Source organism: Dermacentor variabilis, chromosome 10, assembly GCF_050947875.1.
Source record: "Dermacentor variabilis isolate Ectoservices chromosome 10, ASM5094787v1, whole genome shotgun sequence".
Lineage (NCBI taxonomy): Eukaryota > Metazoa > Arthropoda > Arachnida > Ixodida > Ixodidae > Dermacentor > Dermacentor variabilis.
Window position 1 is genome coordinate 67349914 of NC_134577.1, and position 27773 is coordinate 67377686.

A 27773-nucleotide genomic window follows, 5' to 3' on the forward strand; every position below is an offset into this window, starting at 1 on the left:
ATGTTATAACACTGCGCGATTTGTGCGTGGTTTCGTGCGCCATGCCCACGCTGGAGGCGGCCTTACCTGCACGTGCATATCGGAGGCACGCGGTTGACAAGATTGCAGTGGAACTGATAACACTGTGTGCGGCGAAATAACATAGTTGTTTTTTGGTTTTTTGAAAGGATGACAGTATCTGCTGCGAGAGCCCGTTGCCGTTGCAGTGATTGAGTACAGAGCTGTAAAAATCGTTGAAATTGTTTTTTTTTTTTTCTTCCTCTCATCGCTCGGTTCGTGGTCCGTAGCTCCTTCCTAATTTTACGATCCTTCGAATTTCCGTCCCATATAGGTTAGTACTAATGGAATACGTTTGGGATTTGCGGAAATCGAGAGACAGAGATATAGTATCTTACACAATTATGGGCGACCGGGTTTTCTTTTTTTTTTCACGTTACTGCTCGTGTCACAGGGTTATGAATCCACCGAAATGCCTTAACGACGGCTTTCATTCCTCGCTGCTTCGTGCACTGTGTGATGTACTGTTAAAAGGAACACTCTAATGTGCGGGCCCTCACTTTGCTAGCACTACAGCTGCAAGTTCCCCGTAAAGCTATATCAATGCGGTGGACAGGTGTGAATAAAGGTGCCAGCGCTATCAACTACAAGCCATCCGCTGCAAATACGCACCATTGTACACTGGCCAGAGGGAGAAAATTCGCACGTGGTCTACACTCACATGTTCCTATAACGGCTGACCACACTGTACTTTGCGAAATGAATAAGCATAGATTGATTGATTGATTGATTGATTGATTGATTGATTGATTGATTGATTGATTGATTGATTGATTGATTGATTGATTGATTCCGCACAGGAGGCGAGCGAACTCTACCTCAGCCTGGACCCGGGCCTGTCCGAACTCACCGAGGCCCTGTACGCGCTCCTGTCGCACAACCGGTGGTACCACTTCGTGCTGGTCACCGACGAGTCCCCCGAGGCATCCACCGTGGCGCGCAGGCTGGCCACCCTGTGCCAGGGCGCCCCCTGGCGGCCGCTGCTTCACGTCACACTCCCCGCGGCGGCTTCCGGTTCCGGCGGCGGCGAGGGCGGCGGCGACGGCGACGACGACCGGCGGCGGCCGGCGCCCATGCTCAGCCAGCTGGCACGCGTGAGCTCCAGTCCCGCCCGCGTCCTGCTGCTGTTCGCCGAACCCCACCTGGCCCGTGACGTGCTGGACGCGGCGCGCACGTTGAACCTGCTTGCCGGCGACCACCTGTGGCTGTTTGTCGAGAGGGCCGATCCACACCCCAGAGGAGAGAGCCCGTGCCGTGAGTGCTTTCTTGCGTTCATTTTGTGTCTCCTGCTATATATATATATATATATATATATATATATATATATATATATATATATATATATATATATAGAGGTAACGAAAGAGGGCGCATTCACGCACAGTCATGCAGCAGGTGCAAGCAATCATTAAAAACGCATAAAGCTTTTAAGAGAAAAGGCCACAGGTTCTGACGCCACACTTCAGGACAGCAATGGGTTAAGAATTAAAATTCTGAGGTTTTTACTTGCCAAAATCCACAATCTGATTATTATAAAAGCGCTTCTGCAAGGTGTACGTTACCTACGGGTCTCACGGCGTGAATCCCTTAGTATTCCATTAGCATAAGCTGAGTGGCCTCCGGATTTTAGCTGCAGCATACACACGCCTTCACAGCAGCAGCGTTCGTGGCGACACCTTGTGGCAGTTTCTTCAGCCACGCAGCGCTATAGTAGTTCTTTATTCTACGGCGCCATTGCGAAAAATGTCTTTGTAGATGGGGCTTGAGTGTGTGCGCACCTGTTTTTTATGCAAAAAAAATTGTGGTGTTTTACGCGCCAAAACCACTTTCTGATTATGAGGCGCGCCATAGTGGGGGACTCCGGAAATTTCGACCACCTTTCTTTAACGCGGTTCTTTAACGCGCACCTAAATCTAAGTACACGGGTGTTTTCGCATTTCGCCCCCATCGAAATGCGTCCGCCGTGACCGGGATTCGATCCCGCGACCTCGTGGTTTGTCATGTATGTATGTGCTTTAGCCCGGTTTTCGTGAAATGGAAATTATCACTACACATTTATTGTGATTCTGCTGCCTGGTTATTCGCGACAGCAGCAATGTTTAGGCTATTTTAAACATCAGTCGTTTATGCGTTCTGGTCCCACTGAACATCGCAAGAAGGCGCTACCGCTGCGGCCGACGACGTCTACGTATCCAGTTTTGCGGTCTTTTTGAAACGATATCTAATAGCAGTTTAAAAAAAAAAAACAGGGCCCACGAAGACGATGCAGGTCGGATTTGCACTGGCTTTTGTCTATACTAGAATACGCGAGCTAAGTCTGCGGATCCCAATGCATGCTTTCGAAAGTTCAATAGAGTTCAGACTCAGTGGACTGAGACCTGTTTATTAGAGTAGATGCATCAGAGATGGAGTGAAACATAGCAATCGCCGTACTTCGGGCACCCACGCTTGGCACCTGGTATGTATACGTTATTCTGTAGAAAAATCGCCAGCTCTATTTATTGCTTATACTGAGCAATGGCCTTTTGAAATTCAATTATCCCTTATGTCTTTAGGCCATATAATTATTTTCTCGTTTTTTTTTATTAAAGATGTTCCATCACTACTCTTTCTTTTCTCTTTAGACTTTCCTCACTTCTGCGTGTGCGCAACTGTTCGTCTTCCTTTACTCGCAGTCTTTCCCATGACGTTCCTCTAAAGATACGCTGTAGTATTTCTTTTGCATCATCAACATTTTCTAAGAACTCCCTTCGGTCAAGCAAGAAATGTCGCAGCGCTTGACCCAAATGGATCCTCCGCATCGGGGAACGCAGGCTCGTTCATCTGTGTCATTCTCAGCCTTGTCGTAGTTGCTCCACTGGCGCCTATTTGTTAAACGTGTTCCCTTTCTCTGACTTGTGCGCGTCTTGTTGAGCACCCTTAACAACTTGCGCACGTGTAATTAGCGGCTCATGACTTCCAGCCGTGGCGTTCGCGTTACGCCAGCTCCCGCTTCGGCTGCGCCACTGAATTAGAGGGCTCGATCATTCTGCTGACACCATCTCGCCGATTTTGCTGCTTCCCTCCGACTTCCCGGAACGTCGCGCGCAAAACGCCGGGCCCGTAACAGACGGCGACAAGCCAGCGCCCTCTGCAGCCAAGTGCGGAATTTGCTTCCTTTCGCTTTTCTTGTCAGATCCGTGATTGATTGATTGATTGAACGATTGACTGATTGATGACCCGTGATTGATTGTGTCCAGCCATAACGGCTAGGTGGCTGTGGGGTGTGCGCTGATAGCGTTGTAGATCCTGGGAGACTCGGGATGAGTTTTACCAGTGCGAAATCATATGGTGCGCAGTGTAAGGCAATGCAAATACAGTTAATTACAAAAAAAAGAAAACAAAAAACAAATTACGAAGTTTAACGTGAAAAACTACACACCGGCTCTGAGAAACAGCGCATAAATCTCGACCATCTGGGCTTATTCAACGTGCACCTATGCGCACGAGCATTCTCCTTTTCTTTTCTTTTTCTCGTTTCTTTTTCTCCTTTCTTTTTGTTCCTTTTCTTCTGCGGCAGCTACGACCTGGAGTTGGACCCGCGACCTCCTGCTTTGCAGCAGAGCCCCGTAGCCAGAACTGCGGATAATTAACCCCCTTTGTGACAAGTACAATTTCCGCTGGTAAACATGTTTTGCTAACCTAGGAACCAACTAAAGGCCGTCTATCGGGTCCGACAGTACACCTGTGCTGCCGTGCGAGAGCTTGACTACAACGAGAGGAAAGCCTGCCATGTTGGCAATTGGCATAGCATGACAAGAGTATATGACGCGCACAAATGATCGGTCATGATATGAATATGATTATCATGGCATGGGTGTCATGTAGGTGATGAAACAGCCGCCTACGTCTTGGTACTCTCATGGTCATTTCGCTAAATTGGTATGTACCAATATTGGCATAGCATGACAAGAGTATACGACGCGCACAAATGATCGGTCATGATATGAATATGATTATCATGACATGGGTATCATGTAGGTCATGAAAGAGCCGCCTACGTCTTGGTATTCTGATGGTCGTTTCGTTAACGTGGTCTAGGCTCCCCGCACACTCCTTCGCATGACATTGATTCCCACAATAGCGTTTGTATTCCACCCTGGCCAACGAGGCTGCAAACCAGTTGACCCACAAGTTCGTGTTCAAGCTGAGCCCTAGCTACACATGAATCAGTCACCGTGGCTGGTCAGCACGAAGAATCAAAACGATGGAATGAAAAACTCGGGCAAAGACGGAATTTACTGAAAGCTTATAATTTAGCTTCGCTACACGTGATACATAAAAAACTTAGCAGAAACCATCAACGATGGTTGTCAAAGTAAGCAAAGAGCCCGACCGACCGACCGACCGACCGACCGACCGACCGGCCGACCGACCGACCGACCGACCGACCGACCGACCGACCGACCGGCCGGCCGGCCGACCGACCGACCGACCGACCGACCGACCGACCGACCGACCGGACGGACGGACGGACGGACGGACGGACGGACGGACGGACGGACGACGAACAAGCCAAAGATTGAATGAAAAATCAAACGAACCAGTGAGCCAATGAGTGAACCAACGTTTTCCTGGCTGAGTCGGACCACCAATCAGCCACGCAAACGTCTAAAAGAGCAAAAAAAAAGCTTTTGGCGAAAAAAAAACGGGTATCTGAAGCGGTTAGACAGAGGCGACCGCGTTATAACTCGCACGAAAGGTTCCGCCGCAAAATAATGAGGCGGAGCGATCGCTGCTGGGAAAGCGTTAGGGTATAGAGGCGCAAGGGTGGTGATTTCGAAACTAAAAAGAGCATCAAAGCAACAAAAGGAGCAGCCGTGACATCAATGCAGCCTGCGGATGTGGTCGCGCGTGCTTTTGGGCGCAATAGGAAGGAAGAGACAAGGGGGCAAGTGGCTGTCGCCGGGGGCATCTTTTGTGACCGCGACGTTTAGAATCACAGCCGCCCGCGGCAAAAGTTGGGCGTTCCCACGCGGGTGGGAAGGACATCGATCGTCAGCCGACGAGGACGGGCTGCACGTTAGATGTTGCGAGATTCATTCATTTAGTTAGTTAGTTAGTTAGTTAGTTAGTTAGTTAGTTAGTTAGTTAGTTAGTTAGTTAGTTAGTTAGTTAGTTAGTTAGTTAGTTAGTTAGTTAGTTAGTTAGTTAGTTAGTTAGTTAGTTAGTTAGTTAGTTAGTTAGTTAGTTATTGAAAGTCGGTATTGAACGACTGTCTGACGGTGTCCCTTTTATTATTATTTTTTTACAATACTTTTGGCTACAAGGCCGCTGCAGGTTTTAACACAAATACAAACTGGATGTTACAACAATAAAGCTACATCAGTAGAGCCAAAGCCACATAATAAGAGCTTTTATTTGTTAAAAAAGTTTCCTAAGAGATCTGTGGCACCAGATTATATGTTTACTGTAATGACTGAATTTTCGAAACGAATACGACTCCAATGGCGAACGCGAATCGATCCGTGTTCAAAAGTTCGAATACTCGTACAACCTTATTAATTTAGTAATCGTATATACCGAATCGCGAGAAAATTTCGAAGTCCACCGCTGCTATAAAGAATATCGTTTCGTTTCGAACCTCGCATTTCTGATGATTTCTGATTTTCGTCTGCTGGAATACCCCCGCGCCTTTAGGCATCATATTTGTTACTGTTTAATCGCAGTCTCCAACAACAGAATAAAGATATAACTTACTAAATTCTGCGAACGAACGGACACGGTAAGTTTCTGCGATGGCAGGGAGCACGGGACCGACTCTGATTGGATCGCCTCTGAGCAATGAGAACGAATCTTCGTTTTTACGCTTACTATTTAGTATTATTTGGGCGCTGAACTGCTTCGTTCACTCGGAAGCAATCAACGATTTCATTAGTTCTATGTGTTGTTCCGGATTTTTTCCTCGCCGTCCGTTCATTTATCTTGAAGCGCGCACCTTGCCTTGACTTTCCCTTTTTGTTCCTTCTTTTCTTTTGCGAGCGGGCAGCGATTTGCCCTAAGGACGGCAATTAGCACAATGAGATGCTGATTTAATAAACGTATAGTGTGACTCGGTCGCTACAGGAACAAACGTGCATTTGGCGGGGTGACCTCGTTGCTCTCGTTTTCATTTCTTATTGCTCCTGTCCCATCGCGCCGGAGCTACCGACGCTGACTTATTAATTTTTTTTTTGCGTATTTTCCCCTCTACCTATATCGAGAGCTCGGAACCGGGCCTCGTTTTACGATAGCCCCATCGCATGGAACCTCGTTTCGCTCGTTAATTCCTTTCGCGTTCGGTTATCGTACGGCGGGTCACTTGTCGTGTCGGGACATTCGAACATAGCGCTTCTCTATCTTTGCATCTTTCAGCAGCAGCACTACCGGTTACGGTGCTCAAAGGAATAAAATCGTCGAGTGGTGACAGGAGCTAGTCACATTCTGCTACATCCTTTTGTTGCTTCTTTGCTCGTACTTTATCGCATTCTGATCTGTTGTGTCGTATCCTTCTTTGTACAGGATACTTACAGTTTCAAGAACCTTTGGAGCCCGACGCACAGCGCGTATCAAAGAGCGAGAGAGAGAGAAAATGATAAAAGAAAGGTAGGGAGGTTAACCAGGACTGAGCCCGGTTGGCTACCCTGCACTGGGGATAGGGAAATGGGGACGGAAAGATTAAAAGAAGAAAAAGTCCACTGGAGATATCAGTCGGTCACTCAACACAGCGCGTATCAAGTTCGTCAAAAGAGACGGCGGGTGGTTGGGAAAAATATCGTTTTTGACTTCAGTGAGTCGTGAATTGTGTTTTTTTTTCTTCCTTTTTTCACGTTTCATTTCTTTTTGTTTTTGGTCCTGGCTACACCTCTTAACAAGACTCGCCCTTGCTCTGTAGATCAGTAGTGCAGGCGTAATTTTCTGTATGCGGAAGAACACGCAATCGCAAGGTGTCTCACCTCTCGCTTCACCGCAGCGCGGAGCAGCAGAGCAGAGGAGTCACGCACAGTAGCTGACCTCTCTATCGTTTCCTAAATAAACTTCTTTAACTGTCTTTCTCTCTCTCCCTCTTTCTCTCTCTCCTTCTTTCTCTCTCTTCTTCTCTTTATATCTGTAGTAGGATTCTACCACGAACCAATGTAGTTATGACAACAGCGTTTTTGTAGAGAGGGCATGAATTTGAAGTTTAAAAACAGAGAATTGAGAATTATAGGTAAATGATTGAAAATAAAAGAAACAACGGTGAATTAAATGCGTATGCATAGTTTTTGTCTCTATGTGTACTAATGTTAGTCCAAGTGAAGCTCAGTAATGGACCTCGCTATTCTTCATTGCGTTACGTTACGTTACGGTTAAGAATTAGGAAAGAAATTTGGGTCAATTGGCATACGTCTTTCTGTTAACCACACAACTCCATTACCGCACTTCGGTGTGTCGCGTTGCATTGTTGCCATTGTATTCCTTACAAAGGTCAGCACATAACAACGAAAGAGAGAGGGCTTCCAGCAATTCAAGTTAATCGGTGAAATCTAAGACCAGGAGTACGTAATTGTCAAGACGAGAATGGTGCGTTATTGATGCTTCTATCGGTATAGTTCCCAAATATTCCAACGAGAAGACACCTGTGAATGGCGTTGACAACCTGACCGTCAGCGAAATAAAAGCGGTGATTCCATGAAAGAAATATGCGATTGCAAAGCAGTGGCGGCAAAGAAAAGCTGCATGAAGTAGAACCTAGATTCATTGTTCATCTTGTGGCTACCGTATTATTATTATTATTATTATTATTATTATTATTATTATTATTATTATTATTATTATTATTATTATTATTATTATTATTATTATTATTATTATTATTAATCTGTGTGCCTACGTAGCTGGGCTTCAAGTGGTGGGAATAAAAGGTCGTCTTCACCTGGAGCAACGTAACGTGGTTTCACTGCTGGAACGTTCCGTGCGCCATTCCGATACTTCCATATGCTAGGGATGTGCGAACAGCAGTTTTCGAGACCGAATTGAATAAGAATCCGATACGGCCACAATCGAATCAAATATGGTACGTTATTTGAATATATAGTTTGCGGATATTGTACAGAGTTCTCACCCTTCAACATCAAACGATTTGAACATTCTCGTATTCAGAACTACAGAAGGTTTGCGTCACTTGCACTGCACATATCATGAAGCATGCTTTAACCAATGAGCCTGTGGCAGCATTACGAATGACTAAGCAGGTTTTTCGCCAGCTCAGTGCTCTTAGCAGAATACGCGGTCATGCATTCTGAGTTTATAGGGGTAACTTTATTGGTGAGATCAAATTCTATCTGAGTATATCGTCTCGGCCAGACTTGCGTTTCGTTTGCCGCAGAGGTACTTATTTGTCTGGTTCGATTTGTCGCGGCATCTGGTGCCACTGTTGTATAAAGTACACTGCAATATAAAACACATTCTGATTTAGTTCAACGAGAGGACACGACGCAGGGGCTACGTCGATAAATAGTGGCAAACAATACCCGCTTCCAACTGCCGGACAACGTTTTGCTGTACGTGATCGCGTTTAGTCTTGATAATTGTGGCTGACGTAGCGACGACGCAACGGGCTCTCGTACGTTACGTCCGACGTAGATGTGACAAAAAAACGTAGCGTTTCGGCTTCAATTTCACGTTCGATTGACGTTTTCGTGTTCGCATAAACCATTTAAAAAGCACTTGAATAATATTCGTAGTTTCAAGTAGTGACCATTGGATTCGAGGGCTGAATAAAATATAAAGAAATTGGATTCACTCGATTCCCTCGAAGTTTAGAATATTAGCACACTCCTGCCATAGGCTCTCCATATAAGTATTGCGGAAAGTATATGAATTGGATGCGATTTCCAAAAGGATCGTACTTTCTCTTTTGTAGCTTGGGTTGCGACGTGGCTCAACGTCATAATGGAGCCAAATATAAGCATGGAAGCCCGTTTCATAGAGATACTGCAACACTGACTTATAAACTGTATCTTCCATAATACGTCTTTCATACTCTTGAACTTGATCCCTTAATATATGCTTAATTAATTTGAGTGCGCACGGAACGCTTCCTTGGGATAGCAACACTGTTAGGGGCCGCTGGCGCACCGTAATGATGACTTGGCAAAGTATCAGAACGTGTCCTTGTCGCGCACTCTAGCTAATTTGGCTCCACTTGATGATGACTGATTCATTCACTGACGGAGCAGCCCGATCTATCAATGTCCGCTTAAGGCGCGCGCTGCTTCATTTGGGCAAACAAAAGCTGATCGCCAACAAATGCGGGCACGTCGAGACCGATTAAGAGACGAATCCGCAACTTTTACTAACTGCGTTAGCGAAGATTATACGAGGACTGAATAACGGTCTCAGTTGAAGGTGCCAGTAAGCACACGTCATTCCACGACAAGAGAACCCCCGCACGCAGCGCTCAAATCACAGTGTACAACGTGTGGGAGCGAAGCATGTAGTTTCTTACAGAAAAATTGTTACAGGGAATCGAGACGCTGTAATGTAGGCGTGGCCTGCAAGCAAGACACTCCAGCGGGCATGGGAACGTTAAGTATCGTACATATCGTACATCAGTATCGTACTCGCTTAAGCATCGTTTTTGTAGCGTCTAATGTGACCCGCGTTAAAAAAAAAAGAGAGAAAATGCAATTTTTCCCACAAAGCGATTCATGCCACGATTCGATGGGAATATGCACGGGCCCGGATACTCATGGCTTGGTTGCGTTTAGAAAATTATGACCGCTTGAACATTCAGAAAGACAGAGGCGTAACTAACGGGACCGCAAGAACGTGTGAAGCCAAAAGCTCGATGACTAGACAAAAGCATGTGCTAGCCAACCATGTTGATGCAAGCTGAATGATTGAAACGCGACAGTTCCCTCTATAGGCAGTATTTCTTTTAAAGAAACTATTTGAAGCGGAGAAACATTTTGAGGAAGCAAAACGAACGATTTTCGCCCCTCGCGACTTCATCAATCTGTCTAGCCCTCTCTGTCGAGGGTGTCACCGGACGTCCTCTGAGGGACGAGGGCCTTGCGGATGCTTGCGGCAGAGTGGTGATATATTTTTTAAGAAGTGACCAAGATGGCCCACGTTATAGATTCGATTCCGCCGCGTGTTTGTGTGTGTGTGTGTTTGTGCGCGTGTCTCCTGGAAGCCAGCGTGGTATATCGGGCCGTCAGGGAGACCCGGCCGGCCGAACCTAGGGACGGGGAGGCTGAGGCTGCTGCTTCTCCTACCCGTCGCTAGGGCATCGATCGTGGATGGACGCAGGGTCAAGAATGGAGTGTCCTCACCCTGCCACCTCTACGTCGAGCGCCTCGTGGTCCTTCTTGTTCCCTCACAACCCCCGTATACCCCGCAAAGTATCATATAATCTTTCCTTCGGGACCAAACTGATCGACTGTCCTCTTCAGTTTAGGGGGCACTGGCGAAGAGAGATAGAGGAAAAGGAAAAAAAATGGCGGTCGTAAAGGGTCCCGTCATGACGACGCAGCCATTTTTAAGCGCGACGGCCGTTGAACCAAGAATAAAGACAGGCGCGAAACTGAATACAGCCTCCGACGAGGAATGGCAAAAGTCGGTCAACAAAATAAAATAGGGGTGGCGTCTACCGAGGCCGGAGGGAAGATGTAGGAGGGACGAGAGGGTCGGCACAAAATAGGAGGACGGCCGCTCTTCGATGTATCGGCTCTTCGCCGCGTCTGTCTCTGTGACCAGAGCGGCGCTGAAGAATTGGAGGGGAAGAAGGTGGCGAGGCGTTTCTTTATCGGAACTCGTAGTCCTCCTTTCTGTTTTCGCAATTTCCTCTTCTTGTTCTCGGCCTTCTTTGTCTTTCCCTTCTGTGCCGTCGTGTTTGCCTCGCCTGGACGGCTGTCGTGCTTTCGTCCCGATAAAGAAGAAAGGGAAGGGGGAGGGTGATAGCTGAGGGCGGGTGGGAAGCAAAGGAACGCAAACCTTTCTGGTCTTCTCAAAAGGTGGCGCGGAAAGGTGAGGGCGGGTGTTTGTCACCCGTTAGCGAGATCGTCTTTGGACTCGGTGCTGGAGAGGAGGAGGTGAGAAATTGGAAGAGGACGTGAGGGAAGGGTGGACCGAAAGGGGCCGCGGTTCGACGTAACGATTAACTCTGGCGGCTCCCGCGCCCGACGACGACGGCCTTTGTTGACACTTTTCTTTCTGTTATTTTGTTTCGCTTTTTTGGGGGGGCTACTTTTTTTTTAATGCGGTAGTGTTTGCTTTCTATTAGCCTTCCTCTTTTCGTCGATTCGTTCGCTTTTGTTTTTCCGCTCTCGGGAGACGTGCTTGAGACGCACCGCTACCCCCTCTACCCCACTCCCGCCTCTCTCTATCTTCCCTTCTCACCCAATATTTCCTCGTCGTCGTTTTTTGTCCTGTCACGGGACAAAGAGACCGGGGACCCCATCACGAACACCTGGTGACAGTGGACCCATTGTCTCGTCCAGGCCGGCACGGGTTGGTAGGTAGAATCCGCTTCGCGTCGAGAAAGAAGAGAGAGAGAGAGAGGGGAAGCCGATAGTTTGGAGCTATAGCGCGTGCCGAGGCTTCCGTACATGTCCGCGCGCTTACGGGCGAGCCTTCCGGTACTTAGCCTCCTTGCGCCTTACCTCCAGCGTTGTTTCGCATTCTTCGCTAAGTTGCGTGCGCAATGAGTCGAGAACAGGGACTGAATTCGCAATGGCTCTTCTTTCGCAAGTGCTCTTTCGTATTGGCCGGCTGTCCTAACTAATAGTATGTCCAGCATCAGGAGTGGACGAAATTCTTGGGAAAAGCTCTAGCGTAAGAACCTTTTTTGTGAATTCCAGCCCAGGAGTTTCGCGTACGCACTGCCGGAATGGAAGTGCTGGGGTGGCTGCTTCACGTGCGGCTACCGAATTTGCATACCGGCTTAACTGGCGCACATTCCTGAGAGACAGAAAGAGAAGTGAAAAAGGTAGAACGCTTAACTGGAACTATTTTTTTTTTTTGTATACCGCGTGCCTATAATCTCGTGATAAATTGGATTTGTGAAAATACCTGTTTTACGATCGTGGTGAGATTGCGGACGCGGTTGTTACGTTGATATGCGGAAGCGGTATTGTTAACAGCAAGTGTCGGAGTGACATCAATAGAAGCAGCGAGAGTACACATCTCTAAATGGACTTGTGTTCAGAACTTTCATACAAAACGTACTGAAGCACGCGCAATACTCTCTTTTTCTCTCTCACACACGCAGACACATACACACACAGCGCATTTGGCTGCGAAAGCGACGCCGGCAGCGCGACTAAGTGGCGCTCAACACGCCAATGTTGTGAGACGCCTGGTAACTGCGCCGGGGCGTTGTTCCTTCTGCTCAGCAGGAGTTTGCGTGCGCACTGCGTCGCCCCAAACATGGCAACACAAGGCGACTCCTGCAGGGCAAAGACACAATGCCCCGGCGGCTACCAGGCGTCTCAGCTCGCGATGAGTCCAAGCGCAACGCTAAATCTTGCTGTCGTCGTCAATACTGCACGCTTCGCTCGAAACTGCCATTGTTTTCGCCACTTTAGCCAGGAAAGTGCAGCGAACCAACCGTGCGTTTCGCAAACGTCCCACCTTCTGCCGTATTCTGAGTCGGCCGGGTAGCCACAACACGGCAGTGATAAAAATTATGCCGAGCCAACGTCTATGGTGGTCTATGGGAAGTGAGAGTTCCGTGAAACCAGTTAATGATAAACACTATAAATTTGTTCGTTTCGTTCCTGTGTCCTTAGGGTAAAGAAAGCTGGCGCGTGCATGGGCTCTCACGCATCCGTGCTACGTAATGTAAGAAATAGTAGGGAACTTTAGATTAGGGGAACGCAAAGCCTTGGGGCCCCCTAATCTATAACTCTGTACTATAGTGGCGGGTATTGCTTCGTGAATGTTTCCAACCTCGTGAATTATTCCGACCACCTGTCTTGCGTATACCTTATTTTGCAATCGCGCATACGTGTAAGGTATTGCACAGTGTCACGGGGACAGTATGTACAAAACACATCTAAATCAATTAGTCGATTACAAAAGCGCGCCGTAAGAACTATAGATGGGTTCCACGGATGTCGTACTAGGCGCCATGTCGGTGAACCAGCACGGTGAGCAGCTGCGTCCACATGAAGCACAGAAGTTCCCATAGTAAACTATAAGTTTTTTTGTCCCACCTGTCGTGGTGCGCATGCACGGCTATACTCCCCCCCCGCCCCCTCCCACTTTTTTGTGGACACATAATCGTGCTCCTTTTCATTAAATCCTTCAGTTACGAATAAGCGCCTTGTCCTGTTGTTTCTGTCATGTCCTGTCTATCGCTGCACTTGAAAAAAAAGTTTTCAAAATGCAAATGTCGTGTAATCCACTCCTCCTTATGTAGGCGGTGGCCTAGTGGGAGGGGGTGAGGGGTCTGTAATAAAATAAACAAATTTAATGACGTGATTCTCCCTCGTTCTCAATCTGCTGATGTGTCGTTCGTTGTAATCAAGATTTGTGCTGTATAAGGCCCGTTGCTTATATGACACATTCGAGTGGTCCTTTCCAAGCGCTCCTCCGAAGCTTAAAGGCTGCTTAACAATGTCACTGAGCTTTATCATGGCAATAAGCGCGCTCCTATAGCGTTAACGAATCTGAACTAAAGCTGTAAATACATTTGTGGTCCGTAATACCGCTTCTTTGTCGCCTCACATGACCATGACACCGTTTTGAAAGTGCTCTTAAAAAAACCAGTCGAATGTGCCACCAGAGAATGCGTCAGTGACCTTATGATGTCCCCTGAATGTCTCTCCCAGTGGCAGTAGTAAATAAAGTACAGACAAAACTAAACGTAAAACAGTTCATCACAGGGCCCAGGCAGTCACTCTCAGACTTCTGCAAACAAGCACTTACCCGAGCCCCGCGGCGCTGCACACAATGTACCCCGAACGGTTCCCAAGCACGGACTGCCCTCTGTGTGGTGATTATGCGGACTTCGAACATGTCCTGCGGGGCTGCGCCTCTGCCGGTCCCCCTTTCACTCAAGAGGAACTGATGAAGCTAATTAGGGCCCAGGATCAGACCTCTCAAACCCTGGCAGTCCAGAGGGCTCGCGAGAGGGCCGTCAAGTTTCACCTGATGGTCCCCGAGTGGGCCTAGCCAGGTGACGTGGAGTTTGCTTACGTCTATAGTGGACCAACTAAAGTTGTTTCACTCACTCACTCACTCACATGCGTTCGGTGCCATATGCTTCACAGTAATATAGCTTCCTTTAGGGCATAGGAGGGGCGTATTTTTTTTTTTTTTTTGCACGCGTTTATTTTCTTTGGCTATACAACTTTTCTCACCTACGAGGGCGAATTAGAAAGTCTTTGCCCCAATTTCTTTAGCCAGATTACGGATGTAAATGCGAAGTCAACATATGCATTCCCAGTGGTGCACTTTTCTTGGACCGGCCCGGCCTTATCTGCTGGTAGCTCCGCGGCACGGCTCTGCCGTCAGTTAAAGATGGCGGTTGTGCTTCACACTTCTACGACATACGAGTAACGAAGTATCATTCGTTTTCTCTCTAGCAAGGAACGAACGCCCATCGAAATACACAGCGAAATACGGCTCACGTATGGGGAAAGCTGTCTCACTTTGAGAATTGTGAGGTTGTGGTGCTACGAGTTCGCAAAAGACAGTGAATACTTGCATGACTATGAGCGTTCGGGGACGCCATGTGCCTAGCGAGTTCTACCACAGGGGCATCTCAAATTTAGCGCTACTATGGTACTAATGACTGAACCGGTGTGGGGACTGTGTGGGGAAATGAAATACATAGAATATTACGTGTACTTGTAATTACGTTTATGTACCTTACTTTGGCTAATAGGGAGAAAGATTTTCTGATTCGCCCTCATACTATTCTTTTTTTCCTCTTTGAAAGTGTTTGTTTTTTCTTCAAGCTTTGTTTCCCTTGTAAGTCGTTTATTTACTTATTTTCTTCTGTGCTTACTATGAAAGGAAGCTGGTCATCTGAAATAAGGCCCTCGCGTTACCCTGTTTTCCACCTTGTTAAGCCATAAGTCGCGGGCTAGTGAAGCCGAATAGTTACCGTATCTCTTTGGCTCATCCTTTCCAGTAACCATGATTATTCATGTTAAATTAGCTGTGAGTTAGAACTTAACTTTCGCATTGTACTTCAGCCGGAATCAGATAATAACGAGAACGTCACTAAGGTAAAGAGCGGGCCGGACCAAAACATGCTTCGCGACACGTGTCACTTGAGTGTAGCATAAGAAGTCCTCCAATTATTATTTTTTTGCTTGTCTTTACAGTCTTTGGTTAGAACTCTTTTGACTAGAGTATTCTGAACTTCCCAAAGTGCTTGTTTTGATTTTTAACTTTGTTTTCCTATTTATTCCTTTATTTATTTTGTTCTGTGCGCCAGATAAAGTCATATGTTCGTCTTATATAACGCTGTTACATTACGTTGTGACACACTCTAACCTAGATTTGTCAAGTGTAAAGTCGAAAGACATTCAAGCCAACTCGTTCACCTTTTCCCTGTTGCTTTCACATTTCGAATACCCATGTACAAACTATATATTTAAAACTTTTAAAGGACCCACCGCGATGGCTTAGTGACTATGGTGTTGCGCTGCAGAACACGAGGTCGCGGGATCGAATCCCGGGCGCTGCGGCCGCTTCCCGATCGGTGTGGGCGAACTGCAAAAATGCCTGTGTCCTGTGTATTGGGGGTATGAACCCCAGATAGCCAAATTAATCCGCAGTAGCCCACCACGGCGTGCCTCGCAATCAGACAGTGCGTTTTGCATGTAAAACCCCAGAATGTAACTTCATTAATTCTTAAGCTACTAAATGAACTACCTTCGTAGTAGTGGTTACTCATTAAAGCTAAAAGAAAATATGAAATACACACGGGCTATGTGTTTTAACGCACGGATGTAGGTCTAATGCCCTTATCAAACATAGATTTCCCTCAGTGATTTAGAAGGTATTGACTTACATTGAGCCAAGATAGCAAACAGCGAGAGACGATAAGTATTCCGCTTGAACCATATTGATGTTCAGTTGACAAAAAGAGCAGTGTTTGTGCCTTGTGCTGTTTTGCCATGTATTTTCCGCGCTGTACCCTTTATCATCCGTTATGCTGACTTTGTTACCGTCTAAGTGTTTTACACAGGAGTGTTCTGTACGGTACATATTATATTGAATCAGTTTCCCAACTTGTAACGTTAGCTTCACAGTCAACTCTACCGCAGAACCACAGTTGACTAGCGCTCGCGTTCCTTACGGTCCTGCCTCGCCCTTACAGGCGAAGACAGCGAGGGCCCCGTGGACGTTCCTGAGCGGTGTCCCCTGGGAGCGCTGAGCCTGCGCCTTCGCCGGGGCCCCGTGGAGCGCACCGAGGCCCCCCGCTGGCTGGTGGGGCTCCTCAGGGACGCCCTGGCGCGTTGGGGGCCCGTCGAGTGGCCGCTGGCACTCCGCAACGCCTCCTCTGCGCCGGCGCCCACCTGCTGGGAGGAGGCGGGAGCTCGTCGACACGCCTTCTCCACCCGACTGCACGGGTACACGCTCGTCCAAACATTCATTGCAGTGGCGATCACATGGGCATTCCATGTCATCACCAAGGCGTGAGAATGAGCGGCCTGCGCGGCGTACGCTACGGGAGCAAAGGGAAGGATTGCGAGTGGAGCCGAATAGGATGGCGTCTTGATGCGCACCGTCTTCCCGCGCACTTAGTGTTGGAAACCACGGGATCAAGCGTGCACGGGGCTAGGTGGGCGCGCGTCTCCTCGAGCCCAACCGTGGCTGCTCGCGCGCGGCCCGCGCGACTATCTTGGAGGTAGCCTGCGGTGGGTACAAAGGCGAAGGCGAGCCGAGATGACTGGTTACTGCATGCGCGTTACTTCCCGCGCGCCTAGTACTGAATGTCGCGTAACATAAGTTGTGGGGACGCGTTGAAGCGAGAGGCAGAACGAAACGTTCGCTCCGCCGCTTTTCGTCACGCTAACGTTGTCGAAGCGAGTGCTCGTGGCCGTTGAGTGAGATCCGTTCCTCGTTGTATGTGCACATGTAACACCCTACTTGTTAATTTAATTAGTAAGCGAATGTTTGCTGCAATTCATATGGCCGATAAAACTGAGAAACTTACTTCGCGCAGTTTTTCAATGTTTTCTCTCGCTATGAACGCTGCGCCTTCTAGGAGAAAGTGCGGCATTGTTCGGTCAACACAGCAAGCATTTAAGGATGCACTAAAGAGGAATATCAAGTTCAGCTGCATAACGCTCTTCGATAACTTGCAGTGCCGACGAAAGAAAAGCTACAGGGGCTGAACTTTTGCATATGCGTACTTGTGTCATGTATGGTTGATTCTGACAGCGCTTTCTGTTTCAGTTCCAAAAAGGAGCTACTGCAAATCGTTGTGTGCCACTTGCGAAGGTTTCGCGTTTGCCAAAGCGTGGAAGTGGAACGCGAAAGAAAATACTGAACAATGAGCGTTGGGTTTTATGTCTTAATACAAGTTCTGTAGCATAAGTTCTCTTACCCAGCTTCAATAAACGCGAATGAGAATGCGGGACTATCTTCAGTATTCCGATCACGCATGTCCTTCGCCTACGTATCTTTCTCTATATGGCTACAGAAAGCTGCCCGCGAGTGCAATAAATGAAGGGCTGTCGTGGCAGAATAAACAACAAAAACATTTTAGAGATGTATCTCTTGCAATGAATGGAGGGTTCGTAAGCGAGAAGAATAACTTATGCGAACAAGGAATATTGCTGGCAATGCCACCTTAAAAGCTCTCGCACAAGCATTCCATGACGTCACGGAAATTGCCCCGTCGGGGCGGGTCGGCTTAATTGTTTGCCTATAGAGAAGGATTACGCTTCTTTCTAAACGAGCAAGAGATTCAACTTAAGAACCTTTTTCAAAGCCTTTTGTGCTCGCCGAAGTGTGAAAAACATTTTCAGAAATCATTCAAGTCACACAGGTGTACCAGCGCTCCGGTTTCAGCGCGCTGTTTAAAGATGAGAAGTCCGGGCTTCATTTCCCGCGCTAGTATAACTAAACTTTCTTTTTTTTTCGCCCAGTCACAGGAAGTGCACTTTTCAATGCGTACTTTTCGAATACAAATTGATTTTGTATGTTTTGATACTCAGAATGAGGTCGCGCGTTCGATTCAGCATAAGGCTCAGCTTGAGGTTGCGGGTCGGGGGCGGTAGCAATCCTATGGTCGTGGCCCCGAGTGTCCGAGTGTCCGAGTGAGCCTGCGGCTAAGTAGAATTCTGGTGAGTCTGAGTCGCGGGGAGGCCTAAGAAACAAACATATTTTGTGATCGAGTCTGAGTGAGTCCTCATTTATTTTGACGACCTATGCGAGATGAGCGCATGATAATGCAGTACACGTAGCTCAGAATTACCTGGGAAGGAATAATCACGACTGAACGTGACAGAAGTGCACAGGAAGATCGAGACTTGAACAATGTTGGTCATACAAAAAATGCCACTCTGAGGCCAGCGTTTCAACACGGGGCTTGCCTTTGTACCCTACGATGGCAAGGCTCTCATCGAAAGGTTGGCTACAGATTCATTGCTTGTTCCACCGCTGTCGATCACATAGTGATGACTGGTCTCATATGTTTTAGGTAATATTGCTCTCGCCTTGAAGAAACATAAGTCCACGTATCAAAGCATTGCCTCCAGCTTTCACCTTGTTCTTGTTTTGCTCATCGTCTCAATTTTGTTGGAAGACAAGTAACTAATGCTGTCGGCTATGCCGTGCCGCTGCTAAGCTCGAGGTCGAGGGTTTGGTCCCGGCATCAGTAGCCTCATTTCGACGGTGGCGAAATGCAAAAGCGCGCGTGCGTACTTTAAGGTGCACGAGTGCATTTAGGTGCGCGTTAAAGAACACAAGGTGGACGAACTTAATCCGGAGTCCCTCCACAACACCGTGAGTCATTATCCTAAGCTGGTTCAGGCCACCTGAAACACCACAACTTAATTTCAAGCTACTGCTCTCCAGGGATGGGCGCGGAGACAATTGTTTTTTTAATGCGTTGTTATAGGCTGTTAAAGTTACGTACCTTTCGGAGAACCATTCATTGAACCGCGTTGAATACTCCGATCACGTGTTAGGGAGCTTCAACTCAATGTTGGTTTTAATGTGCCCTCACACCTCCCGTCGTCCGAACGAGCGTGGCTCTCCCTAAGTGGTCTTACATTTTTTGCAAACATTTTCGAAGACCACTCATCCAACGCAGGACTAAGAGAATTGCGGTATCGTGAGCGTCGAGGACGTGGTCACAACAACACGACCTAAATCTCTCACAGGTACTGTGCTCTCGGTGGCTTTGTAGATCCCTAGATACGCGTTACTGTTTCCTGTCTATGCCACCGCTTGTAGCTTCGTTGTCAGAAAGAGAAAGAAAACTCCAAGAACACGTTGTTCACTGACAATGTTGACAACTGCCCTCTTTAGGTGTGATAACGTCGTTGATGTGGTAGTGCGGCCAGTTCTTAAGCAGTGAATTCATTCTTGGCCGAAGCGTAACATAACTTATTCCGTGCATACTTTTCACAGTACCGGTAACCACATGACGCACACAAAAGAAACACATATAGAACGCGCTCAACGCTTGCAGGCAAGGCTTTCGCGTGGGGCAAACGAAACGTTTGTGTAAAGGAATCTTTAGGACGGTTTCTACGTTCTTCTTTTTCCTTCTGTTCCATTGGCTGAACCTATGTGCTACGCGACAACTGTGTGCGTACGCAAATAAGTTTAACGTACACAAAAATCAATATAATTTGGACTTTCTGCTTTTACCTCCCTAAAGAAACACTGAGGCTATGAGAGACGTCACAGTAGAGTGCTTCGTGTAAATTTTGACCTGCTGAAGTTTTTTTAACGCGCGCTCAAATTTAATTGTATACGAGCGATATTGTATAGCGTCTCCAACAAAATTCAGCCTCTGCAGCAGGGAGTCGAACCCACGATCTCGTGCTCAGTAGCAGGAAGTCGTAGACACTGGGCCATAAGGGCTGTCAGTAGAGAATTGTGGCCCAAACGAATTACGGAAGCTTTCCTTCAAGTTCACCGTTATCTTGTAAATGTGGCTCGAACGCTCGTTGGGTGTTCACTCGTGCTTTGTTCATTTTTTTTTACGCGTCGTAGCAGAGGAGTAGCTCGCGCCTAGAGACGCACAAGCTCACCTCACAGCACTTAATGAATGCAGACTAACATTATTTGCTAAAACTCTAACATGAACATGGTTATTTATTTATTCACGAATTCGTTCATTCATTCAATCATTCACTCGCTTGTTTGTTTGTTTGTTAGTTTTCAAGAATCCTGGAGGCTTGAGAAGGGCCGTTGCGAGAGGGACATTGTTCCTTCGTTTTTCAATGTGCCACGAGCACGGCGTTCTCTTTTCACGCGAAGGAACACGTCCCTCGCACGATCCCTCACCTGTTCTCCGCTCGGCCGCGTCTCGCAGCTACCTCCGCGCGGCCGCAGCCGAGGCGGTGCAGAGCCAGCGGTTCCCGCCGCCGGTGTTCGACGTGCTCAACCTGGTGCCGGCGGGCAGCGTGGCGCGCTGGCGCGCCGTGGGCAACGTGACGCGCGGCTCGGCGCAGCTCGACTCGGTGCTCTGGCCCTCGGGCCCCGGCCAGCAGCCAACGCTGACGGGGCCCCGCGCCTGGGGCCGCCAGCGGTTCCGCGTGGTCACCGCGTACGCGGCGCCTTTCGTCATGGCCGCCACGCGCATCGGGAACGGCAGCTGCCTCAGTGGTGTCCCCTGTCTGCAGGTGGGTCAACCGTCTGAACGATCACCACAGACAGGGTCTACGTTTTGTCTTGTCTTGTCTTGTGTCCCAGACAGTGGCGTTTTCCCAGGCTGCTACGGGTTGCAAGAATCTTCGTTTCTTTTTGCCAGTCGAAGGTTTGACCACTCGGGCCCCTGTGGTTCGGTGTCGCCTTTGTCGACTGCTAACGCCTTTCTCGCGAGAATGGCCGACGGCTCCAAGTCGCGTCGCAACCCCCTGCAGTTATGACGCGACGTTCATGCCGCCCACCTTGTGTCTGGCCCCGCTGTAGCACCGAGGGAGCAAGCAACGTGTGAAGTTCTTGCAAGACTAAACAATCACGGGGTGCACAGATTTAGGCCCGAATCTGCCAGAGTAACTCCGCGCAGACCGCTATTTACTTGGGCTCCTGGAGTTCCCTGCTACCTCTCTATGGCATGCGAGTACCACTTTATATGCGCAGAGTGTTGTTTACGTTATCCGTACGATTTTTCTTTACTGCTCGTATGTGATGGAGAAGTCTCCTGGGCGAAGGAGTAGCGCCAGCATTACCTTCTTGGTTTCGCCCTTTATCCGTACCACTGCGTCTCTCAGAGATTTCAGAACTTATCGGCACTGTCACGATTACTCGAAATAAAATTGTTTAGATACAGCATTCTGCAACGTGTATAGTTAAACTGTTTATACACGTACCAAGAAATGTACCCGCTAACAGCCAGTTTGATGTTTACTTACTTGATCAGCTTTAAGCTCATTTTGTCAAAGGCTTCCCTTTCAACCTAGTCGTGTTGCGTAACATCACTTCACTAACCACATAACGCTAGCACGCCAAGATGAGAAACTACGTCCGACCAAACATCCGCCAGTCGGTGCGAGACACTTCACCGCGTGCACTGAAAAGGTGGGTGTTGCGCACGACGTGGTTCGCGAAGTGTAGGCTGCACGAAGTGGACCACAGAGCTCTTTCCTGGCACGTGCTATTCGCTGTCGCAGGTGTCCACTGCCGACCCGGAAAAGCTGGCGGCGCTGTTCGCCCACTACCACCTCACTCGCGGCGCGACCCGGCACCCGCTCTACAACGTCACCTGCTGCGCGGGGATCGCCATGGACCTGCTGACCTCCCTCGCCCGGGACCTGGCCTTCGACTTCGACCTGTACCTGGTCGCCGACGGCAGCTTCGGCACCGACCGCGGCGGCAAGTGGGGAGGCATCACCGCCGACCTCATCTCCGGTAATCCCCGAGGCCTTCGGCCAGAGCGACATACTTGATGGGTGATGGCGTGCCTAAACTATAACTGAGCCCCCTAAGCGAGATGCGGGGGGGGGGGGGGGGTGTTATTTACGTACGTACGCCAAAACAGGACGTAGCATAAATGGTTGCCCGTCTAACTATGCCAACTTGCACGCAATAGGCAGTAACTTGGAAGTACGGTGGGTCACGTGCAGATGTCGTGGCTTTAGTTAATCTGACGCGCGTTGAAGAGTTTCCTTCAACCATTCCAGACACTTTGCCCGACTAAACTGGCTTGGCCCCGAGACAGTGCAATAAAACGTAGTCGCTTGGTGGGCTGATCCTGATTTCACTGAACTTAACGGCGTTCCCGCGAGAGCTTTAATGTGTTTGTAACGCTAGAAGGTTTTGCAGAAGTTGCGGCGTCACAGATCTCGCACGCTTTTAGAATTTAACCAATGCGGCTAACGAGTAAGTGTCTGCATTAGGCCCGCGTATCTCAAAAGGCCAACGCGGAACGATTACATAAATTGGACAATCATCCTCACGCGGCGTCTGCCCATTTTACCGGAGATCACGGCAGATTTGAGAGGCGTTCAAGGTTAACCAGAAGAGATGATCATGTGTAAGCAAGACGCGTCGGTTTTTTTTTCTTCAAAAAGGTACCACCTAGTTCAACAGCCGACATACTTTTCTTGTGTCAAACCGCCCGTTGGTAGTCAGCCCTGCACCCTGTATAATTTAGATGTCCTCCTGTGTTCGCGCTATATTGTTCGCCGCAATTTTAACCTACCCACAAAAATTTTCAAAATGCGGCATGTATTGAAAAGGCGAAATAATTTATACCTTCAGCGTGCGGACTCCACTGCAGGGCTATATTATGGGCTTGAATGCGAGGACTTAAAAGTAAAACATCTGAGCTCGAAGTTAGATGGATTTTTTGGCAGTGAAGTAGTTAATTTATTTTTTTCTCGAGTCACGAATTCCGAAAGCATTTTGTCGGCAAATCGCTTGTGCAGCTCGTCCTTTCTGTTGTTATATATTCAGTTCTCCCACGCGCTGACAAGAGCCAGCGTCTTATTCGTGGGAGTCGTCAACTATTTCTTTTTTTACCGTAAATATAGTTTATCAGCGACTATTATGTCGAGTTAATATAACCGCCCGTTGTGCCAAGATAATAAAACAAAAACAAGACAATAAATATACTTCAGTGAGAAACAGTATATGGCTTTTTCTGGCAAATGTTGCGCCTCACCGCGAGTGGCTGTTAGCCATTTGGTGGGAGATTCTGCATCTGCCGTCCCGAAATAACGGGCCAGCTTTGACGGGATGGCGCTGCGAGCTGGTAAATTGGGACAGACAATGATCGTCCAGCACAAAACTTTTTACCGACATACATAGATAATAAAACTAAAATCGTATCAACACGAAGTGTGCAGAAAAAAGAAAAGAAAAAGATGAATGAGAAAGCGCCCCTGTCAATCAGCACCTTAATTTATCCCCCATACAGTTTTTTTATTTATTTAACTTCTATGTTTTAGTAATTAGATTAGTGGCGCTTCGTCCATTGCAAAGTTGTGCAGATTTCTGTGTTCACGGGGGACCTCGGCAGCAGCACGTCTAGAATATACAGTGCCGGATTCTATTTACTGCGGTTAAAATCATATGAATATCCCAGGCGAGTTTCTGCCGTCGTCGTTGCCGTCATGTTCCGTATGAAGTGCACGCGCGATAGCACCGCGGTCGTGCTGCAGGTGCGAGCGAAAGCATGCGATGGGGAGCGGAGAGAGATGGTCGTTCTGGCACTCGATCTGGCGCTCCAACACGCTCGATCTGGCGCGCGTGTGGGAGGAAAGCTGGGAAGCGTGCCGTCTTCCATCGCGTTGCAAGGCATCAAGGGGTTGTGTGTGTGTAGGAGGGGGGGGGGTGGTCTGCTCCGATTGCGAGTGAGCATGTTAGCACGGGCCGAACTTGAAAGCGGTCTGCGGTGGGTACAGAGTCTAGGTGCGCCGAGAGCTGGTGGCTTCGTGCGCGCTGTGTTATCGACGCTTAGTTCGCGTTGAAGCGAGCCGCAGCATGAAGCGCCATTCGCTCTCTGCTGCTGCCGCTCTTCCTCGCACCAGTGTTTTGACAGCGAGTGAGCGCGGGCATTGAAAGAAATGTGTTCCTATTTCTCTGTGTGGGCGTGAAACGTGCTTGTTAATTTAGCTATTAACCGAATTGTTACAGCAGTTTATGCACATGATAAAACGACTAACTTTACTATTTATAGCTGTCTTATAATTTGCTATCGCAATCAATGCTTCTCCTTTCGGGTGAAACTGTGACATTTTCCCACACGTGGTCACATGTTTCAAGGGTAATCTTTTTGGAATTCATACAGTGCTTCAAGAACACTAGTCGAATCCTAAATGTTGAAACTTTAGAGTCAGATGAGGCATCTAGTTTCGGTACAATCACTATGGCAGTAATGAAGAAGAGGCGCGCATGGATATACACTGTGAGAGAGGAAGGTGTATTGTGAAACTCACTGGCGCGACATTCTTTTTTCTCAGGAGTCAATATAAAGAGTGGTGGTCCAGTTTTCTATAGTTACTTGGCAAGCCACATGATCAAAGCGGAGAACGGACTGTGAAACATATGTGCTTTTCATTTCGTTTCATTTTCGTTTCACTTTATTTCATTTTCTGTTAGAGACAAGGTCTTAACGCAAAAACGGCCATGAAGAAACATAAAAGCCAGTTTAACTTGTCTCACACTCTTTCGCTTCGCATGCAGTCCGGCAAGTGGGAAGTGCAAGAAAATGTTCATACGGACGTGCATGACAGTCATTCATGAAAAAAAAAACACTTATATAGACGAATGATTAGATTATGCAAGTATACTCTCCTCTTGAAAAGAACAGGACACAAGATAGCCAGATCCATAACAATAGAAAACACCACAATTAAAAATTCGTACTTGTAAATTTGTACAATAACATAAAAAATGTGATATTCTTACACAAACTGCGAATAAAGCACCTGGGCATAATACTCAAGCGCTAGGAACAGTTATAATAAATTTAGCTATATTGCAAGGTATCTTCACTTATCAGAGATTTGACCACGCTTTTAGCTATTTGTTGATCAAATAGGGGTGTTTGCTAAATTTGTTTAAAAACCACGAAAAAACGCGAACTCATTTAATCTAGTAGGCTCTTACCTTTCTCCATCAAGTCGCTTCGACAGACAGAGACTGAGTGGCATAGATGCGACTCCTGGTCCATGGATTGTTGTTGGGGACATCAACACACATCATTCACTTTGGGGAAGCGTCAAGGTAAATTCCAAAGGAAGGAACCTCCTTTCCTTTGTCTGTGACCATGAACTTTGCTGTCTAAACGATGGCAGTCCCACGTTTCTGTGCGGCCGGACGTACAGTAGTTGTTTAGACTTGGCTTTTGTCTCGCGATGCCTCACTCGCCGCGTCTTTTGGTTCGCAGATATAGAAACCCACGGAAGCGACCACATTCCTACCTACCTGAAGATTAAAGGCCTAACTAAATCCGTCCCATCCAATTTTAAACAAAACAATAGGTTGGCCCGTGTTCAAATCACTTATGGAAGATGTATGCCACGAAGGCTTTTCGTCCATACTAGAAATTGAGATCACCAAAGTTATTCAGGATGCTATGCATTCATTTCAGCCATTAAAGAAATACATAGATTTTGATGCGGAAATACAGAGCCTCCGTGCAATCCACCGGCGAGCGGAGCGACGGTACAGACAGACTAAATCGGTTTACGACCTTAGAGAGGCCAGACCCATTCAAAAGCAAATTCAACGTCGCCTTGCCGTGCTGCAAAATCAATGCTGGAAATCCTTTTGTGAGTCTCTCGCTCTGCGTAAACCTCCGTAAGTTGTCTGGAGAGCAGTCCGCGGACTTCGAACAGCTCGTCAACAGCGCCGGCCATTTAAATATATCGCCGTCCATCAAGGATGCCGAGCAGGCGACGTAGCCGCAGATTACTGCGTAAGGATCGCGGGTCCAGCGTTCACGTACACTCTTTGCGCACCTATTCCTATTATTGTTCCGCCTTGCTCACAAGATCCTCATACGGACGCTCTTTTCTCCGTCGAAGAACCGGAGGCCGCACTTTCAGGGTGCAGACGATCTTCGTCACTAGTACCCGATGACATCACGTACTCTGCGCTTGCAAACATTGGTCAAGAGGCCAGAACTGCATTTCTTGGCCTATACAACGCACCGTGGCGTGACGGCCTGTTCCCTACATCGTGTAAATCCAGTCACCTTCTTCCACTCCTCAAGCCTGGCAAGGCTCCACTGGATTTGTCATCTTACCGTCCGATAGGACTGGCCAGCTGTGTCGACAAGGTAATGGTGAGAATAATCCTTACACGCTTAAAATGGTACTTGGAATTTTACAACGTCTATCCAGAGGTAATGGCTGGCTTTCGACGCGGACGTTCTTGAATAGATAGCGTTATTGACCTTGTAACATACGTACAGCACCAGAAACATCTGAAGCAAATCACTGCGGCCTTATTCCTTAATGGTAAAGGTGCCTACGACAATGTCCATCATTATGCGATTCTGGACGCCTTAGAAGCTGTAGGGATTGGTGGAGACGCCTCTGGCTGGATGCGCAGCTATTTGAATGGAAGATCTTTCTTTATTTTGCCTGAAGACGGACCAATGCCATCTAGCTATACCAGTCGTGGTGTACCGCAAGGTGGAGTACTCAACCCGACCCTATTCAACCTGGTGCTCGTTGGTCTCACCCAATTCGTTAGCGCAAACCGTTCAGCTCTCCGTATATGCAGACGACATTTGCATATGGGCTTCAGGAGTGACACGTGTACAAGTTCACACAAGACTTCTGAAGGCTTCAACGGCCATGTCAACATACCTACGAAGGCAAGGCCTGGAGCTTTCCCCTGAGAAATGTGCACTTGTTGCTTTTACTCTCAAAGCGATGGCCCCGTATGCCTTGCGAAATAATGACCAAACTGTACGATACAGGCGAACGCACCGCTTTCTTGGCGTCATCATTGATAGGAGCCCTCACGTCTCGTTCATGACAAAGCGTTTGGTCGCCATCGTGGACCTTCTTGCATTTCTCGGCGGGAAGTCGTGGGGGCGCAACAGTGCCTTCAATATTGTAACTATATAAAGCACTGTCTTTGCGCTTCCTACAGTACAGCTTACCTGTACTAGGAAATACGTGCACTACAAATATCCGCAAACTTCTGAGTGTGCAAGTACAACCACTGAGAACTTGTCTCGGTCACCCCAAAACTACGTCATCGATTGCGACAGTGGTCATGGCCGGAGACACTCCTTTGACAGTCTATATAGATACAGATGCCCTGAGAGCACACATCCGACACCTGACTGGGATTCCTTCACACCATCTTGCTTGCTTGACAGCAAAGAGGCCCCATTCATCTTTTGCCAAAAGTGTTGTAAGACATCAATCCTACTTTCCATCAAAATTCACGCCTGTACACGATTATCAGACCTATTGTGGTGTCTGCACCGGCCACAAGTACAATTGACAATTCCAGGAATCACAAGGAAAGCTGGAGCACCGTTGCAAGCTTTGAAACAAGCAACATTGGAACACATTCGCAACGTACACAGATTCCGGCAA

The 27773-nt window shown here is 47.8% G+C and overlaps 1 protein-coding gene across 1 annotated transcript in view; it reads left to right on the forward strand.

Moving 5' to 3' along the window:
- Positions 1–1061: 1061 nt before the first annotated feature.
- Positions 1062–27773, forward strand: part of LOC142560676 (glutamate receptor ionotropic, NMDA 3A-like) — a 48075-nt gene continuing 21363 nt past the window's right edge. The window contains exons 1-4 of the mRNA XM_075672927.1: positions 1062–1311; positions 16400–16652; positions 20579–20888; positions 21879–22116. Coding sequence (XP_075529042.1) covers positions 1131–1311; positions 16400–16652; positions 20579–20888; positions 21879–22116 — 982 coding nt within the window. The 5' untranslated portion in view covers positions 1062–1130. The remainder of the gene's footprint in view (positions 1312–16399; positions 16653–20578; positions 20889–21878; positions 22117–27773) is intronic.